The 20,381-nt window shown below is 31.8% G+C and overlaps 1 protein-coding gene across 2 annotated transcripts in view; it reads right to left on the bottom strand.

The window, feature by feature from the left end:
• Positions 1 to 906: 906 nt before the first annotated feature.
• LOC143072387 (ras GTPase-activating-like protein IQGAP1) overlaps positions 907 to 20,381 on the bottom strand; it is a 98,348-nt gene continuing 78,873 nt past the window's right edge. The window contains exons 38-43 of one of the 2 annotated variants that reach the window (XM_076247291.1): positions 14,922 to 15,031; positions 13,181 to 13,295; positions 10,831 to 10,997; positions 3,738 to 3,872; positions 1,942 to 2,050; positions 907 to 1,209 (exon numbers count right to left, since the gene is read on the bottom strand). In XM_076247291.1, coding sequence (XP_076103406.1) covers positions 1,087 to 1,209; positions 1,942 to 2,050; positions 3,738 to 3,872; positions 10,831 to 10,997; positions 13,181 to 13,295; positions 14,922 to 15,031 — 759 coding nt within the window. In that variant the 3' untranslated portion in view covers positions 907 to 1,086. Of the gene's footprint in view, positions 1,210 to 1,287; positions 1,384 to 1,941; positions 2,051 to 3,737; positions 3,873 to 10,830; positions 10,998 to 13,180; positions 13,296 to 14,921; positions 15,032 to 20,381 lie in introns of those variants that run through there. The other variant, XM_076247293.1, reaches the window with a different exon arrangement.

Here is a 20,381-nt window from a genome sequence, read left to right as displayed (position 1 = left end):
AAGCATTAAAAATAAAATGCTCCGTCTAGAACAGCTAGATACGACAGCAGAGTAACCCTGAACAGTTGGGGCAAGTATGAACACTACATTCAAGCTTACTACAGCTCTGAATATGGATTGTGATTAAACATTTGACACATTATAGCTTTCTGTCACACACTCAATGTGGTTAAAGAACCGAAAAATTTGAAATTGGATTTTACCTGTTATGGTAAAACAAAATCTAAAGGACACAGTTAGATTCAGCATATCCAAGTACACAGAGAGTGTAATACATTAACTTATTAACAGACCATAAAATCCAAATATACAAAGAATTAGATTTATTTATTTCTTAATGGTTTAAAAAAAATAATTAATTTATACAATGAACTAAAAAAATATTATTTTTTACCCCTTTCCCAAATGGTTAGGGACAAAACCCCCAAAATTATTCCCAACCTTCCTTTTTAGATATGGAACCTTGTGTGAAATTTCATACTGATCTATAGACTTATACTTAATTCATTGTTGGGAAACCTGAAAATCCTAGCTTTTAAGGCCATTAATTCCTAAACAGTTTGGGACATAACCCGTTAAATCGATCCCAATCTTCCTTTTGAGGTATGGAACCTTATGGTGAAATTTCATAGAGATCCTTACACTAATACACAAGTTATTGTCCTAAAACAATATAATACTTATTTTTGGCCCCAAATTCCTATACAGTAGGACACCCCCAAAATCATTCCAAGCCTTTCTGTAGTGGTATGGAACTTGTGGTAAAATTTCATAGAGATACATACAATTATACTCAAGTTATGGTCAGAAACCAAATGTTTTTGAACAACGACAACATGATAACATTATACAAATGCAAAATTTTGAATCCTTATAAAATATGGAAGAGAGACTTTTTCTTGCTTTAAAATAATGAATGATATTGTTAGTGAATAAATACACAGATATAAACCTTGGTGAAGATATCATTGTGTAATAAAGTTCATAGCACATAGGTTAAACTGCCTAAAAACTTGAAAACTGTTTACAGTTAAACTTTTTTAAGGTTTAGAGTTTTCATGGTGTTAGACATAAGTTACAACCAGGTTACTTCCCTTGTCTGCCGTAAAACTTTCTGTTTACCAGAAAAATCAACAGGTTAACATTGATCTTGGCTCTGTTGAACATTTCTATTACAGCAACACCTTCATACTGCAACTGAAGTAAATCCTGAAACATTGCAATAATCATACATAAATATATCATCATACTGCAACTGAAGTAAATCCTGAAACATTGTAATAATCATACATAAATATATCATCATACTGCAACTGAAGTAAATCCTGAAACATTGTAATAATCATACATAAATATATCATCATACTGCAACTGAAGTAAATCCTGAAACATTGTAATAATCATACATAAATATATCATCATACTGCAACTGATTTTTGTGTGAGCCAAGGCTCCATGTTGAAGGCCGTACATTGACCTATTATGGTTTACTTTAATAAATTGTTATTTGGATGGAGAGTTGTCTCATTGGCACTCACACCACATCTTCTTATATCTATGGAATGAAATTTTCCTTTGGGCTTTTTCTTTTTTAACCTACAAAAAATCCAATCAATATATGAAAACCATGCTAGTTTGAAATGAGTTCAGACAAGATGAAAGATTTAAAACCCTTATGTACTCAGCAAGAACCAATCTAGGAGAACAATCAATTGTTTTTTTTTTAAATCTCTCAATTAAGTTTATTACACCTGCAGGTCATCCATTGCTTCTAAACATAATTTAGGGTCTCTCACTTAAAATCCCATTGTGAGCAGAAGACCATTACTGAAAAAAGTTTTAGAAAAAAGTCCTTAGATTTCCTAAAAAGAATTGAGGAAAAGGAATGACAATTTGAGGCAGCATGAAACCATCAGTTTTTACATATTCTACAAGAATTACCTGAAAAATTAATTCCACTTTATCCATTTCTACTCCCATGAATTTAGCATTGACATCAAACACTCCAGGATCTTTTGTACCAGTAATTTCAAACTGAACATTTTTAAATCTGAAAAAAGTAAGATGTTAAGAATACAGAACAAGTGCAATATTTCATAATTTTTTCATTTGCTCTCAAAGGGGTAATTTAGCTCATGATTGAAACAATTCTCCTAAAAAAATACCCTAGCTATACCTTATTTTGAATGGACAGGGAACTCCATTTTTGTAAAGGGATTATATATTATATATAAAAATGATTTGTAGGAAGCCCTTATATATGCATCTAGGCAGGATTCACTATTTCTGGTAATGATTTCTGAACAAAACTTGTTGGACTGTCAATAACCACTCATTGTTGTGCACCTGACTTTAGAATGTGCAAGACGGCCACAGTTTCCATGGAAACAGCAAAAACATCATTTTTTTGGGGAAAATTCTTAGAATTTTTCATCTTATACCCCAACTAATTAGACTGTGGAAATGTTGACTGTTATGCTTAGATCGGAATACAGTATTAAGAACTTCCAAAATAGTCCCCATTACCATGTAAACTAAGGAATAGTATTATATTGAACTCTATGGGAAACATTTTAAGTAGCATTTTCATACAGAAGACAGTACAGCAAACTCAGTGTAACCTTTTAAAAAAGTTTCTAAATCATTCAGATTATGACATCCTTTGTAGCTGGGATCACAGCAAATTGTTTTATTTTTTTTTTTATTGTTGGAGTTGTGAAATAATATTTCAAGTTAGGACAGTGAGCCAGTATAATAAAATCTGTCAGATTTTAAAGTTATTGTAAGATCTCTAAATTCTTTCAAAATTAGCAATAAATGATGAATGAATAGAGGTAGACATATTATAAATTGTTTTAGGGGTTTAAGGTAATATTATGGAAAAATAGCAAAAGAGAAAGTGTACTTGTTTCTGTATAAGCACCCCTTTGGACTAGTTTTGTTTCTGAGACAAAGTTACAAATGCATTTTTCTTCCATTTTTTTTTGTGGTAAGAATATATATTTGATCTCATTTCTGGATTTTTTTTTATGTACATATACAATATGAACTTACTGATTTCATGGAAGGCCTAAGATCTCAAATACTTACTTATTTCATTAAAGGCCCACCATCTCACATACCTACTGATTTTATAAAAGGCCCACCATCCCAAATACTTAGTGATTTCAATAAAGGCCCACCATCCCAAATACTTACTGATTTCATTAAAGGCCCACCATCCCAAATACTTACTGATTTAATAAAAGGCCCACCATCTCAAATACTTAGTGATTTCATAAAAGGCCCACCATCTCAAATACTTACTGATTTCATTAAAGACCCACCATACTAAATACTTACTGATTTCATAAAAGGCCCACCATCTCAAATTCTTACTGATTTCATAAAAGGCCCACCATCCCTAATACTTACTGATTTCATAAAAGGGCCACCATCTCAAATACTTACTGATTTCATTAAAGGCCCATCATCCCAAATACCTACTGATTTCATAAAAGGCCCTCCATCTCAAATACCTACTGATTTCATAAAAGGCCCACCATCCCAAATACTAACTGATTTCATAAAAGGCCCACCAGCTCAAATACTTACTGATTTCATAAAAGGCCCACCATCCCAAATACTAACTGATTTCATAAAAGGCCCACCAGCTCAAATACTTACTGATTTCATAAAAGGCCCACATCTCAAATACCTACTGATTTCATAAAAGGCCTACCATTCCAAATACTTACTGATTTGTAGGGAGACCTTCAATCTCAAGGACTATTCCCTTTTCATACAATTTAGCACCACTATATTTTAACTTCTCATGATGTTCTTTATCATCAGCATCTCCACGTTTAAATAATCCTCTAGACTTTCTGTAACTGAAATATAAAACCTTTACTTTTAAATATATTCTAATAATCAATGTTCATTATGAAGATGATATAGCCATACTTAGCACCTAAGAATTGAAATAGAGGTTCTAAAGATTCTGTGTCACTCACCGTAGTCTATGTACATCTTTGAAAATTATAGACTAGACTTTGTACTAGCTTATAGTACATGCAAATCCTATTTTATTGGAACTTTTATGTATTTGGCCCTTTTGTAATTCCTTGTGGTACTTAGTACCTATCTGATGAGTCTAGTTCTTTCTAACAGATTTTTACAGTTTGTTCTGATGTCAAGTTGTTATATCACTCTCGCAGATTAGGAGGAGGGTTCTGCATTCACAAATATGTCTTTCTCGAGCATGTAGTTGCTGTCTACTGTATTTTATTTGTTCATTATCCTACTATTCACATGTGTTTTTTTTTTTAATTTTAAGTGACATGGAATAGTGAACACAATACAACTGTCTCACATTTATTATCCAATATGACAAGAAATATTTCAGTGATATTGTTTGTCTTTTTTCAAAACTACCTGTACCGTTTTTTATTGGGAAAAATGAATACTTTTTATTGAAATTGGGAAATTTGTTTATTTTATTCTAAACACATCTCTGATTTTTTGCTCACCTTTGCTGTCTTTTTTGCACTGTTTTTTTATGTATATTTTGGTTGTCAGATATTTTCAACCTGAAAGGTACTTTTCGAAAAGGGGAAAAATCAAAGTGATGGATAGCACCTCTGGAAAGTTTGCAACTGTAGCTGTGTATTATTCCAAAAAGGTTATAGACATGTATTATTTCAAAAATGTATTTCATCACAGCTTGGATGTTTTAAACTAATCCATTGTCTTGTCAGTAATTATCAAAAATCACTTTTTTCATGTTTGTCATAAAAAGTTTTGATATTTTCTATTGCAACCTAAAACTGTAGATCTAAAATATTGAAATATACAGAAAGCTCTGATAATTTCTTTTTAAGTACCCATGCCATGTCAACATCAAGGGCCTGTGAATTAGTATTTTTCTATTGGTTTAGATCCTTCATATTTGTTTTTAGTAAATTAACACGAAAGTTTTTTTGTTTGAATTGCTCCACATGTTTTCTATCGGGGCCTTTTATAGCTTTCTGCATGTATATGGTACAGATATTTCTCATTATTGACGACCATATGGTGGCCTATAGTTATTAATACATTTTCGTCCTTTGAACTCTTTTGGATAGCATTGGTTCTTTGCAAAAAATACCACATCCTTTTTTATAAATAAGACATTAGGTCCGAGTACACAGTTATCGTCCCTTGATTTTCGTTGTCCACGAATATAGTCCCTAGTGTGGACAGTGTGTTACTTGTCAATTTTTTTTATACCCCTTCCAAATTTATTTATTTATGTTTTATGCCTCAAGTAGCAAGAAGGGGGATAAAATTACACTGTAAAATAATTTGATTCATGAATTATAATGTAAAGTAGTGATTTGGTCCAGTTGAAAAAGGTCAAAAATTAGCATTTCGGAAGCTGTCAAAAGATTTCAAGCCCCCCTTCACATAAAATTGTCCATATTTTGAGTTAGAGCTGATGAAGTTTTCTATAATTTTGATATAATTTGTTCCAAAAGTAGTACAACACACTGTAAAAATATTATGGAGAAAGCGCAGGTGGGATTTTTTTTAATTTCCATTTATTGTCTAAAGGAAATGCACTACGAAATAACTGTGTACTCAGACCTAAGAGGTGAAATCATGAAATATAGAATCTGTACTTGGGCAACTTCCCTGAAAGATTTAATGGTGTCAATTTGTCAAAAAGCATAAAACTAAAGGATTTAAACTTTTTTTGATAGAAATCTGCAAAAATTTCCCATTTTGGCATTACATGGGGAAATTGAGCATTTCAAAGCTTTTTCAATCTTGATGCATAAGTGGCATTCTAACTTGCTATCTGACAGGTTTTCATGTGTTAATATTTGTGTTTCTAAGCTTTAATCCAGTTGTATAACTCATTTGTGAACTCTGAATCTACAGAAAAGAAGATTATCTCAGATAATGTGTGCAAAATGTGCTGTATAAATTACCCTGGTCTAACGCCCTGTTTGGATCAAGTTAAATGTGAGGAGCTTGGTACATAAAAGTTGATGTCCATATTGAAGATTTCACTAAATTTGTATAAAAAGCACTTTATAATGTCTTTTGTACCTGTCTCATTTCACATAATATCCCTCTTTTCTTCTGTAGGATAGCAAGTGGTTCAAATATAAGCCTATTTGGGCTAAAATTGCATGCAAGTTTTTCACTAAAAATTGAAAAATCTTTGCATTTGACCATACTGCCTACACAAAAAGTTGAACTGAAGAGTCCTTTTGTGTTCAGATTTATTGTATCATGTAACTTGAGTATAGAAATGATGAATAAGACACAAATTTTTATTTCCTATAGCTTTAGTATGCATTTTTAAATGTAAATATGTGCTCCTGCCTAAATTGACCCTAAACTATTTTCAGACTTACTTGTCCTAAGACCCTTTTAAACTAATATGATATGCTATTTGTAATTTTTCTTTCCATTTAAAGTACAATTAATACATATGTAAGGATTATTTATAACCAAAAAACTTCACAAATTTAAAATTGCTGGAAAATATTACATCTTCATGTAAGGCTCCCCTTCATTGGAAAACCTCAATTTTTAGGCACAGGCTCATATAAATTTGACTTTTGAATAATTATGCTAAGTCTGATAAATTAAATGAGTATTCTGTTGCTTTTGATACATGATATACTATATATTAAGGCATTTACAAAGTGTTTTTTTTGCAATATTTTGATTTTTAAAGCCCCATATGTTGATAGTTGAATTTTAACACGCAATGTTGAATATAGAATTTATCATACTGTCTATAATATATATCCTAGTGCCATGAAACTTTGTAATCAGTCTCATAGTTTATTAAGCTTAGGTCATACCAAGTTTTATTAAGATTGGTCAATTTTTTCTATCCTATTAGGTCCGAGTACACAGTTATCGTCCCTTGATTTTCGTTGTCCACGAATATAGTCCCTAGTGTGGACAGTGTGTTACTTGTCAATTTTTTTTATACCCCTTCCAAATTTATTTATTTATGTTTTATGCCTCAAGTAGCAAGAAGGGGGATAAAATTACACTGTAAAATAATTTGATTCATGAATTATAATGTAAAGTAGTGATTTGGTCCAGTTGAAAAAGGTAAAAAATTAGCATTTCGGAAGCTGTCAAAAGATTTCAAGCCCCCCTTCACATAAAATTGTCCATATTTTGAGTTAGAGCTGATGAAGTTTTCTATAATTTTGATATAATTTGTCCCAAAAGTAGTACAACACACTGTAAAAATATTATGGAGAAAGCGCAGGTGGGATTTTTTTAATTTCCATTTATTGTCTAAAGGAAATGCACTACGAAATAACTGTGTACTCAGACCACACACACAGTAACTTAAATCAATACAAATGTAATGAAAGTGAATTTATATTAAAGGCTTTTATCTAAAATAGGGAACGTGTCCATGGGACACAAATGATGCCCCCGCTAGCATTAATGTCATAAAGGGTCACAACTCAAGAACTCTAAATGTGCATGACGCTACCAAAATGTGTACTTGATCTGAGTTATGGGGTAATAAGCATTGTGTATACATTCTAATTACACAGTATTGCACAATAGATTTGTTAGATCTTGACATTTGTTTTGTGTCAGAAACCTATATATTATGTCAAAAATTTGATCGCAATCCAAATTCAGAGCTATATCAAGCTTGAATGTTGTGTCCATACTTGCCCCAACTGTTCAGGGTTTCGACCTCTGTGGTCGTATAAATATGTGCCCACCGGAGCATCTGGTTCAATTTGTAACGAGGCACAACCCTACAGCAGTAAAAATTACTCCACCAAAATTCAAGATTGATCTTTGTTTTATTGTTAAAAGTATTAACAATGTATAAATTTCATAACATTTGGTTGAGCGAACTTAAGTTAGATAACTGAAACGAAAATAGTCAGCAATTTTTTACATATGTAAAGGGGCATAACTCTAAAATGGTACAAAAAATGTATAACTATCGCCACCAAAATTCAAACTTGATCAGTGTTTGTGGTAATGAGCATTGTGTATAAGATTCATAGCATTTGGTTAAAACAAACTAAAGTTAGAGAACAGAAACTTAAATTTCAAGCAACTTTCCTTTTTGTAAAGTAACATAAAATGCTAGAATGGTAAAAGTGACGCAACTATAATTCAAACTTGACTTGTGAATTGTGGTTATAAGCATTGCGTATAAGTTTCATACAATTTGGTTAAGGCAAACTAAAGTAAGAGAACAGAAACGAATTTGGGATGTACGGAGGTACATGTACGTACAAGTAAGGGAAGGACATACATACTTACAGCAGAACAAGGATAAAACTCAATACGGTGGGAGCATAACAACAGCAGTATGACCACAGGAATAAAAAGTTTATATACACTAGATTCATAGAGGTGCTTATAACCTGTAACACATTTAGTTGCTGTTGTGAAATTAAGCATTGTCTTATGAGTTAAGAACATTTGAGAATTTTTGTTTTATTAAGCCATTCATTTGATATATTACGGCAATCATTGCCTCTGTGTTTGAGTGACAAAGCAATTGAAATCTATTAATATAGGGCATGGTATGCCTTAAAACTTTTCCAGATGCACAGGCCGCTGTTTGTCTGTAATCTATCTAAATTTTGAGGTGAAAATGCAGCCATTTTAGCCAAAGGGTACACATCATGAACCTTATAATCATTTCTATAGAACTTGTCTTGATACCCTGAGCTATAATATTCGAAGAAGTGGATGCTGACTCGGTTGCTTTTAATACGGATGCTATATGATACGAATTTACAATAACACACCAGAAGTGGTATGATGTAAATTATTGGAAGAAGACTGAAGAACTGACGTTGGGTCAATGTTTTTCTGCTGTCAGTTTGATCCACTTGAGCATGCTGAACAAGTAAAGTTCCTTATATCCACATTGGATTGTGAAACAATTAGTATTTAAATAACAGAATTAAGTTTTCAAATGATTTTTGGCATCAAAATCTTCCGATCGATGTTTAGACAAAAACAATGCATTTTTTTTTTTTTTTTTTTAATTAAAGCCGGTCATTTTTACCTTTACTTGCCCTTGGCGTGAGACGTTAGACATATAATATAATTATCGAGTATTTTATATTCTTTCACCTGTGTTTTGTTTAAACAAACCATTATCACTTTTCAATTATCTGACGGCTTGGTCAAAATGTCAACTTGTTCTCGCATTTTAGTCAGTCATTCCCGATTCTTTCGATACACTCGGGATTTTACCACGTTTACGTACGTACATATAGTAAACAGGTAAAAGTAGAGCGGGGAAATGTTCATTCATGAAATATTCATGAATGAATGAAAACGCAATCTCGCGTAGATTTCTTGTGATTTTCTCTACAGCGGATGGCAGATCCGCGAAGTAGTGTTTGTAATACTCATTTTTAAAATGAAGTTAAATTCATCTGAATCGTCGGTGAATATTCATTTCTTTTTATTCAAGCTGTAATCTTTTCAGTCAAAACAGTAGTTACTCAAAATTTTAAAAGAATCTTCCAAGAATCAGAACTCAAACACTAGTACTACACTATCTCGGAGCAGAATATATTGCGATAATCTGTCAACAGGAAGTTTGAGGCCGACGCCTAAGGAAAGTAGCAATAGCAAGCTATAGCAAACTTTCCAAAAACAGAAGCAATGATGGTACTTGCATTGAAGACCACATGTGTTACAAACACCATGATGATTCTAATCAGAAAACAGGATCTCAAAAGTGTTTTCTAATATCAAAATAATAACATGAATACGATATTCATAAACATTTCTACCAATGCCATCACTGTTTGGGGAAAATGTAAAACTTTTAAGGAGGAATTTTAAGCCATTTTTTTTAGTAATTGGGAATTTTCTATAGGAGAAAAAGCCGAATTTCGGCTGTAATTTGAGGCAAACAATATCACTGTATTTAAATGAATAGAAAAACTAAAGGAAATTCAAAACATTATGAAACAAAAATGTGTCCCCAGTACACAGATGCCCCACTTGCACTATCATTTTCTATGTTCAGTGGACCATGAAATTGGGATAAAAACTCTAATTTGGCATTAAAATTAGAAAGATCATATCATAGGGAACATGTGTACTAAGTTTGAAGTGGATTGGAATTCAACTTCATTAAAAACTACCTTGACCAAAAACTTTAACCTAAAGCGGGACAGACGGAGGGACTTACGAACGAACGGACGCACAGACCAGAAAAGACGGATGGACGGAAGAATCAACGAACAGAGGCACAGACCAGAAAACATAATGCCCCTCTACTAATGTAGTTGGGGGCATAAAAAAAGAAACAGTTCTGTCAACAATATGTTCTTTTTTATCAATAGTATTCAGATGAAATTTTGATTGCCACAGTTTAATCCTCTCTGGAGAAATGTTCACAACTTTTACCTGTGATGTCACTACAAGTAAATTTAATGGTGTAATTGGAAAGAAACTTTACAAGACAAGAAATTCAGTAAAATATTCTAAAAGTTCCTTATCTATTTTACCAGCCATTAGCATCCCCTTTGTTCTGAAAAATTGAAAGCTATTTAACAAAAAGTTATACTACAAAATAAATAACTGGAGTATGTGTCCATGGGACACAGATGATGGACACAGATGATGCCCAGGCTTGCATATACCATTATAAAGGGACATCACTAGAGAACTGTAGAGGACAGAAACTAATCTTGGGACATTTGTACGTTCGAACAAAGATTAAACTTAATGTTCCCTTAGCCTAGTTGCGGGGGGCCATATAAATACCAGTTGGCAAAGTAAACAGCTAAGAAACACTTTTAAATTGACTTTCCTGATACTTACTTGCTTTTCTTTTGTAAATTATCTATACAGGTCTTGACATATCTATTGTAATAGTCAATCTGTGATTCATAAAATTTCCTCTTTTCTTGTAAACCTTTTAAGGTTTGTTTGATCTTCATTAGTTCTTGTTTACGTTGGTTCCTATATCGCCTTTGATTCCTGATATCCTGAAACCAAAAGACAATGAAGTATGATCAAATGGTAGACAATATAAACAATATTTACTCTCCTTTGACTTTAACCAATCAGAAAAACAAACTTATACCATTAAAACGTTTAATCCCGCTGCAAATATTTGCACCTGTCCTAAGTCAGAAATCTGATGTACAGTAGTTGTCGTTTGTTTATGTAATTTATACGTGTTTCAGGTTTCTTGTTTTTTTTATATAGATTAGACTGTTGCTTTTCCCATTTGAATGGTTTTACACTAGTAATTTTGGGGCCCTTTATAGCTTGTTGTTCGGTGTGAGCCAAGGCTCCGTGTTGAAGGCCGTACATTGACCTTTAATGGTTTACTTTTTTTAAATTGTTATTTGGATGGAGGGTGGTTGTCTCATTGGCACTCACATCACATCTTCCTATATCTATTAACCAAATTATAGTTGCTACTATTCAACCAAACCAAGTAATTAGTAAGTTATTTTATTCAATTGTCACAGTAAGACTAAAACAAGTAGTGCAAGAGCAAAAAGTACATTTTTTAGATTTATTTTTTTATTTTGATCAAGTGGTGAGTTTTGTGTAAAGTCAGATGATTTACATCTAACATATTTGCTATCAATTTGTTATTCGATTTTAATAAAAAAAAAATAAATCCAAAAATATTATGTTTTTGCTGACATGGTTCGTGTTTCTGGCTTTTTTATATAGATTAGACTGTTGGTTTTTCTGTTTGAACTTTCTTATAATGTTGTTAATTGTACTCCATAAAGTTAGAGACATTCAATCTCGACATACAATTCTATGTCCTGATAACAAGATTTATATATGAATGCTTTCAACATTTTATTAGAGATGTTTCATACAGGTTCCAGGCATTAAGCGTCAGAAAACATACACACTTGGTAAGCAGACAATAACTAAAGTCTTCTTTTCAAATTTAAAAAAAAATACAATAGGGTGGGGGTAATTAAATATCCTGTTAAAGAAAAGTTAGAGCATATGCAGTGATTTCTTTTAGACTTTGATTCTGAAAAATAACTATTCTTTTGAGAAAAACAAATTGTTTTTGCAGATTTTTATATTCAAAATACAGCTGTTTCACAAACCACGCCTCTTATGGGAGGAACCATGTATATAATATTCATAGATATTTTTGTTTTGTTTGCCAACTGGTTGATCTCTATGTTTCATCTTATAAAGACATAAATTTGAAGTGTTACCAGTATAAATACACACGAAAAGTTGCCAAATTAAAATCTGTGGAAGACCCAAAGTGAAAGGAAGGGATTACAGAATTGTAGTATAAGTTTTAACTCTTAGTAGTTTGAGGCATGTAAAATTGAAAATATGCTGTACAGCTCTATATTTTGACCATTGAATAAAATTGCAATATATAATCTAACATTCTATGATACAACTTTTTATGAAACTTCATAGTAAAAGTGGCACAGCTTTTGCTATATCTTGAAACTTAACAAAATGAGAAAAAAGTCCTGAATTCTCATGATAAAATAGGTTATACAATTAATACATCAATACAGATTGTATATCTTTATTAAGATATCATTCTAAAAGTTCAGACTGACAAAGGCTTTGGGAGTTTAAAAACAGGTGGGTTTTTTTTAACTTCCTTTTTTTTTAATGTTCACTTTTCTTATTCCAATGCATTAAAGATGCAAGGGTTATGATTATGACTATGATAAATATAAAATGAAGTATGAGAGCCAAAACCATGTATAAATATATATTGAACCACTGCATCGAGTGTGATACTATATTTATCCACTCCAGACAGTTAAATTTTCAAATTTAAAACGCGAGGCCCACCGAGCATTTTAAATATTTAAAATTTAACTGTCGAGAGTGGATAAATATCGTATTACACGAGATTTGGTGGTAGAATCTGTTTCTCTAATGATTTTCAAACAATATCCAGGCAAACATATTCCTTTTTTTCGAATGATCTGCAAAAAGATGTGTCTTTTTTTGTGATGTCATCAGGCAGTTGCCTTTTTTCATGTCATCACAATAGGAAACTCAGAGGAAAGCAAGAAAATTTGACGTCATAATAGGATTTTAACCAATGAAGAACTGAGATCAAACGAACAACACGTTGATTAAATTTTTTTATACAATGGGTGCAGAAAAGGATAAATTGACAAAGAATTAGAGAAATAGGTATACATACCTGAGCAATCATATTGATTATATCCTGATAGTTGTTTTTTCTTGTAACTACTTGCTCTAATTCTAAAGTCTGTAAATTCTTGGTAATCTTTGTTTTCATAATGCTTAATGGCATTCTGAAAAGACAAAATGAATTTCATTTATGTGTTCATTAAAAATATCCCATTCCATTACAGTGTATATTTTGAAGTGTACAACATCAAAAATCTTACATTCACATTTTTTTTATTATTTCTCATGTGTAATTTATATGTGTTTCTCGTTTTTAATATAGATTAGACCGTTGGTTTTCCCGTTTGAATGGTTTTACACTAGTAATCTTGGGGCCCTTTATAGCTTGTTGTTCAGTGTGAACTAAGGTTGAAGGCCGTACATTGACCTATAATGGTTTACTTTAATAAATTGTTATTTGGATGGAGAGTTGTCTCATTGGCACTCACACCACATCTTTCTATATCTATTAAGATGAAAAATATGAATAATATTTTTTATCATTTGAATTATTTTTTTACAGGCATAATAAAATTTCACACCTTTGTACATGTAAACACTTGTACTTGTGTATACAACCTTGTTTATCAATTTTCGCTCAAAAACCTTTCTGATTTTATCATTTGATAATATCAAATATATCTTTTATACTTTTTTTACGTGATGTGATTTATGTATGGTCTTACATGTGAGGTGGACAGTTAAATCTCAGCTGTCAGACAACTAATTAAACTTGGATTATTGCTTGCCTTAAAAGCAATTACCCCACATCCTTATTATGACCAGAAAGTGTGCTTCGTGTGCTAGGGAAATTGTCTTATAAAAATCTGGTACAGATCAATTGGGTTTTTTTCTCGGAATTATGAGAGCCAAAACCTCAATTGTTGTCCGTTTCAATTGTGCACTAGCCAGACACTAAACAAATTTTGAGGACATAAATGGATAGATACTAACTTTTTGGAACCCATGCTTAAGAATGTGGTCCTCTCATTGAACAAAATATTAAAGTGTTGATAAGTTTATGCATTGCCTGATTTTCATACAAATATAACAGTGCTACCCTTGGTCAAGTAGATATATAACCACTCTCTATAAGCTGGACAAGTTGAGCACTCCTTAAGCTCAGTAGCTAGGGAAGCAGCTTCATTGCAAGGGGTCCAAGGTTCAATCACAATTTAATACAGTAGAAATTTAGAAATAATGTCCTACTGTTACAGAAATAATACACAGGAATTGCCTAAATCAAGTTGTTCAGAAATAATACACAGGAATTGCCTAAATCAAGTTGTTCAGAAATAATACACAGGAATTGCCTAAATCAAGATGTTCAGAAATAATACACAGGAATTGCCTAAATCAAGTTGTTCAGAAATAATACACAGGAATTGCCTAAATCAAGTTGTTCAGAAATAATACACAGGAATTGCCTAAATCAAGTTGTTCAGAAATAATACACAGGAATTGCCTAAATCAAATTGTTCAGAAATAATACACAGGAATTGCCTAAATCAAGTTGTTCACAAGATTTTTAGGCATCCAATAACTAAAGAATTTCTGCCTCATTAGTTTCAACCCCAAATTATCTTTAATTTTTAGGGTAAAACCTTCCAAATGCAAAAATGATCTCACAAAAGAGTTATATCAATCTTAAAGGCAAACTAACATTGAAAGTAGTTCAAGAAATTTATAAATAGTATCCACCAATAAAATGGGACTTCGGAAAAATACATGACATATAATCACTAGCCTACCTTGTATCACCTAGAATTGACTGTTGACGTACTACTCCAGTGCCTTGAGATTCTGTCATTTTCTTGTCTCTGACATCTCTTTTCTTCACAATAGCTTGATGTATATCTTCCTATTACCAAAATAATAAAACAATATTATGAGTGAATTAATATTCTAGGATTTATCTGTACTTAGTTGCTCTCATCACTTTTGTAAAATATTCAAATAGTTCAAGAACTTCAAACTTTATAAAAGAACTATGAGTTCCTATGTCTCCAGTGACATATTTATCTATCAAAATTATTGGTTTTAAAATTTTGATAAATATCTTAGAGATATGAAGGCTTGAAAGCGAATGAAATCTAAATTTTGCTATATATAATATTTCTAAGGGCATAAGTCTTTTAAAAAAAAATTGCTTCACTGAGTGCAGCTGGATACAACCGCAGATGTCCAACCCTGAAAAGTTGGGGCCAAAATAGACAGAAATTCACACCTGATACAGGTCTGAATTTGGATTGAAACTAAATTTTTGACACATAATAGGTTTCTGACACAGAATAGCTTTTGTGTAATACACTATGCTGTTAAATCTTAACCTCCAAAAAAAATATTTAAAACAATTTTCTTTTAATTTCTGAAATCTGAAATGAGAAAAATTGCCCCCCCCCCCTCCTTTTTCCAATTATTTTTTACCTTCCCCTTTACATTATTCCAAAAAAAAAAATCTTTCCCTCAAGATATGGTCAGTATCTCAATTCAAATTTCTAATGGAGTTTGCAACCATAATTATACATTATAAAAGTTTTAAAATATAAAATGACATACATAGTCATGGCTAAAATTAATATTAATTAATAGTAACTGCTAAAAATAAATTGACAACTAATCACCTCAAGACAATCATCATCTTTTAATACATAATTTACAAGCAGTGTAAGGGAGGTAATCAAACAGTGTTCTTTAAATTGATTTGGAATACCTCCCTTACACTGCTTTTAAATTGTCTCAATTATCATTTAACCAGAAAAACTTTTTTGCCCCTAATTACTGAATGGTTTGAGCCATAACACCCCAAAGGCAATCCCAACCATCCCTTTGGAGTATGGAAACTTGTGGTATAATTTCAGAGAGATTCATACACTAAAAACAAGTTATTGTCTGGAAACTACAAAATTGCTTAATTGGGCCCCTTTTTTTGCCCCAAATTCCTACACAGTTGGGACCATAACCCTCAAAAATCAATCCCAATCTTCCTTTAGTGATTATAAACCTTGTGTTAAAAATATTATTGATAGACAATAGGGAGTCAACATTGTTTTCATATTTTATGCTTGTTCTTTACCTTCAGGTTTGCATCAAAAACATCAAAATGTTGACAATAGCTAGTCAACATTGTGTTAATATTATTATACTTCACGTTAAAATAACATATTTTTATTGGCTAATATGAGGGTGTTAATTTACTCTATCACATGGCTGAGCGGGTGACAATTTTTTTGAATGTTACCCTCTCGTCTAGACCAATCAAAAATCGATAATTTCAAAGACAATGAATTTACATCAAGTAATTAAATAAAATACTTAAGATCTACTTTCTGGCTCAGATGACTGTCAAAATGAAAAAATAAAACATCTTGCTTAACATTTGTGGGTTTTTCTAATACTGTCAAAATGAAAAAATAAAACATCTTGCTTAACATTTGTGGGTTTTTCTAATACTTGTAACGTTGTTTTATACGTGACCTCATAGAAAATACTTTTAAAATAAAATCAATCTGTAAAAGACAATAATGATAGGACATTCAATAAAGAAATTAAATAACACATGGCTGAGAGAGGGTGATATAGCGGACTGTTACTCCTCGAAAAAGCATTGTCAACCTTGTTTTTGTCACAGTTGACAATGTTTTCTGGGGATAACAATCTGCTCTATCACCCTCTCAGCTATGTGTTATTTATATAATAGTCTATACTTTTATAAATTGTTATTTGGATGGAGAGTTGTCTCATTGGCACTCACACCACATCTTCCTATATCTATATACCTTTCTGTTTACATTATTAACATCGTAGTCATTGCCATGTTGACCATTTCCTGTCAACATCATGTTTATGAATGATATAAACTATTTTGATAATTTTTTTCATCCCAAAAGTTCAAAAGCATTTAGCCCTTAAAAGATTTCATTCGCATTTCCCTTCTGACATGTCTGAATTTTTTGATATTTTCAATATTTCTTGGAACAACAGCATTCATATTTAACAGCATAAAGTGTCAAAAACCAAGATTTAAAAAGAATACCACAAATGCATACTTTCCCAAAACTAGAAAGGAGATGGCCCTTCATTCCCTTCTAGTGAAAATCCCATTCGGAAAAATGTTTCATTTTGCCAATCAATTTGCTTGATAACATCACAAAATGAAATATGTGAAATATGGTGTACCAGTATACTGTTGGTCATTTATGATAACAAATGATATCTACTGTTGATGAGACAACCAAAAACCAAAGAACAAAGGAAAAAGAATTTAATATCAACACATAAACAGATGACTGTACAGAGTTCTACAAGAGGTCAAAACCCATACCATAAAGTAAGCCATTTAAGGTCTCTTAAAACAGAAAACAGAAAAACCCATTAAGGAAAACTAAATCTAATCAAAATTAAGTCAATACCATAAAAAAAAATTATAACTGGAAGTTTAATATAACAACAACTTCCGTACAGGCTACAAAGTAAAAAGCAATTAAAAGTTTTCTTTTGGAATTCATCTTAAAAATATGAATTACAATACCTCAAGCATCCAATAATTTCCATTAAAACACAAGTGTCCAAATAGAGAAATGATAAACACCAGCTAATATGACATTCAACTACAATTACCTGCATTATTGGTGACTGTTTACATATCTTTCAAATATACAAAAGGGTTTCACAATACATTTTGGGGTTTACATCATGTCATACTGTATTGTTACGAGTTACAATTATTGGTTAAAAAAAAAGTGCACACACTGGGCTGTCTCGTCTTCATAACTAACCATTCATATTTTGTTGATAGTCCTAAATATTAAGCTTTACTACAACACAGAAACTTAACACTGGGCAATGAAAATGAGGTCAAGGTCAAATAAAACCTGTGAGACTGACATGTTCATCATAAAATATTTCCATACACAAAATATAGTAGACCTATTGAATTTAGTATTAAAAAAAAAGCAAAAAAAGTCAAAAACTTAACTTTGACCACTGAGTTACCATGAAAATGAGGCTAAGGTCAGATGACACCTGTCTGGACATGTACACCTTACCATCATTCCATATACCAAATATAGTAGACCTATTGTAAACAGTATAAGAAAAGCAGACCAAAACACAAAAACTGAACTTTAACCACTGAAAAAAATAAGGTCAAGGTCAGATTACACCTGCCAGTTGGACACCTTACAATCCTTCCATATATAACCAAATAAAATACCTATTGCTAATAGTATCCGAGGTATGGACTTGAGCACTAAAACTTAACATTGTTTACCAATCCATAAAATGAGGTCAATGTCAAGTGAAAACTGTCTGACTAACATACATATGATGACCTTTCAAGGTATGCACAAGTTATCCTATTACTAATAAAAAGAGAGAAATGAACTTTACAAAAAAATCTATTTTTTTTCAAATAGTCACTGAACCATGAAAATGTGGTCAAGGACAATGGTCATGTGACAGACAGACACTTCGTTATAAGAGGCCTTTATATACAAAGTATGAGTCTTCAAGGTCTCCCACCTTCTAACATAAAAAACTATTAAGAAATTAGATAATGCTGTCGCGGCCGTTGGATCACTACACTCATATGCGGCTTAGCTTAGCAAAAGGTAGTGTGACGTAATCAGTCAAACAAACTTTATTTGATTAACTCTCTAAGGAACGATCGTTTCCATTGGTCAATTCAAACTTTCGACCTCACACCTTCGAAAATAGAACACACATACTATAACGTTGAATGGACTGATTAATATTCATATATCTGGTCAAGGTCGTTTAAAACTTCCATTGACATATTCTCATTCATACATGATTCCAATCACAATTCTAGCTTTTATAAATGTGCATGTGATATTCATTGGTTTTATAGTTTTCTGCAATTGGTAGTAAAGTTTAAACTTTAAAATCTTAACAGTTTTCACATCTAAATATTCAATTTAAATGTCTCCTCTAGATCAAGGGACGACATCAAAAGTTCAATGTAGGATAAAAAAAAACTCAATTCACATATTTTTTCATTTATTCCTCCCCCCCCCCCCCCCCCCCCCCCCCTTGCTTATCCTGCATTTTATTTTACTCAATGGACTCGATGAATTAACGTTGTACTTGAAAAATGAAACCGTACTTTTCTACAAACACTTCATATTCTTTTCCAAGTTTTATGTATTCGACATAGGATAGCGATTTTTTTCTGATTCCGTTTACTTGAAGAAAAAAAAATCCCGAAATTGTAAGTAAATTCATAACATGTAACCAACCATGCTTTGTTAAGAAAAAACGGAGATGGACAATCATGGCACAGGGGATGATTAAATGTAGTTTATAAACTCTAACGATATACTTCATTAGGTTTTGCTATTCTCGGTTGAAAAACGAACGTAAATTATATATTGTAAATATTTATAGACCGTTGGTTTTCCCGTTTAGATGGTTTTACACTAGTAATTTTGGGGACCTTTATAGCTTGTTGTTCAGTGGCTCCGTGTTGAAGGCCGTACATTGACCTATCATGGTTTACTTTTATAAATTGTTATTTGGATGGGGAGTTGTCTCATTGGCATTCACACCACATCCTCCTATATCTATGTAAATAGACACAAACAGTTTTTAAAAAAGTGTTTATTCATTAAATCATTCAAATGTATCAATAGAAAGGTGAGTTTCTTCTTGTGTATGCATTTAGTCATCCTTAATTTCTTGATATTTTGTTTATCAGTTTATCATACACGTTTCGTTTTGTATTTCATTTTAAATACGAATACATACTACATATACTTTAGCGGAAAGTTCAACAATGTTGTGCAGCTCTATTCTTACAGTATAAAATTGAAAGATAAATGTTCATCAATTTAAAATCGAAAACAGTACATTTATATTTAAAAAAAGAAGATGTGGTATGATTGCCAATGAGACAACTATCCACAAGAGACCAAAATGACACAGAAATTAACAACTATAGGTCACCTTACGGCTTTCAATAATGAGCAAAGCCCATACCGCATAGTCAGCTATAAAAGGCCCCGAATTCAAACAAGAGAATTGTTCCTTATAAACTACGATTTCTCACAAGTATTAATTTATTATTTAGTTCCACACATGCATAAGAAATAATCTTCGCAGATGTAACATTTCAATTTATTACAACAACATGCCTTCACTGAATTCATTCAGGTGCACCAATGATACGATTAAAGTTATTTCGTTTCTAT

Source organism: Mytilus galloprovincialis, chromosome 4, assembly GCF_965363235.1.
Source record: "Mytilus galloprovincialis chromosome 4, xbMytGall1.hap1.1, whole genome shotgun sequence".
In the NCBI taxonomy this organism is placed as follows: Eukaryota; Metazoa; Mollusca; class Bivalvia; order Mytilida; family Mytilidae; genus Mytilus; species Mytilus galloprovincialis.
Note: the sequence above shows the minus strand (reverse complement) of the source record. Positions and strands in the feature narration are given on the sequence as shown.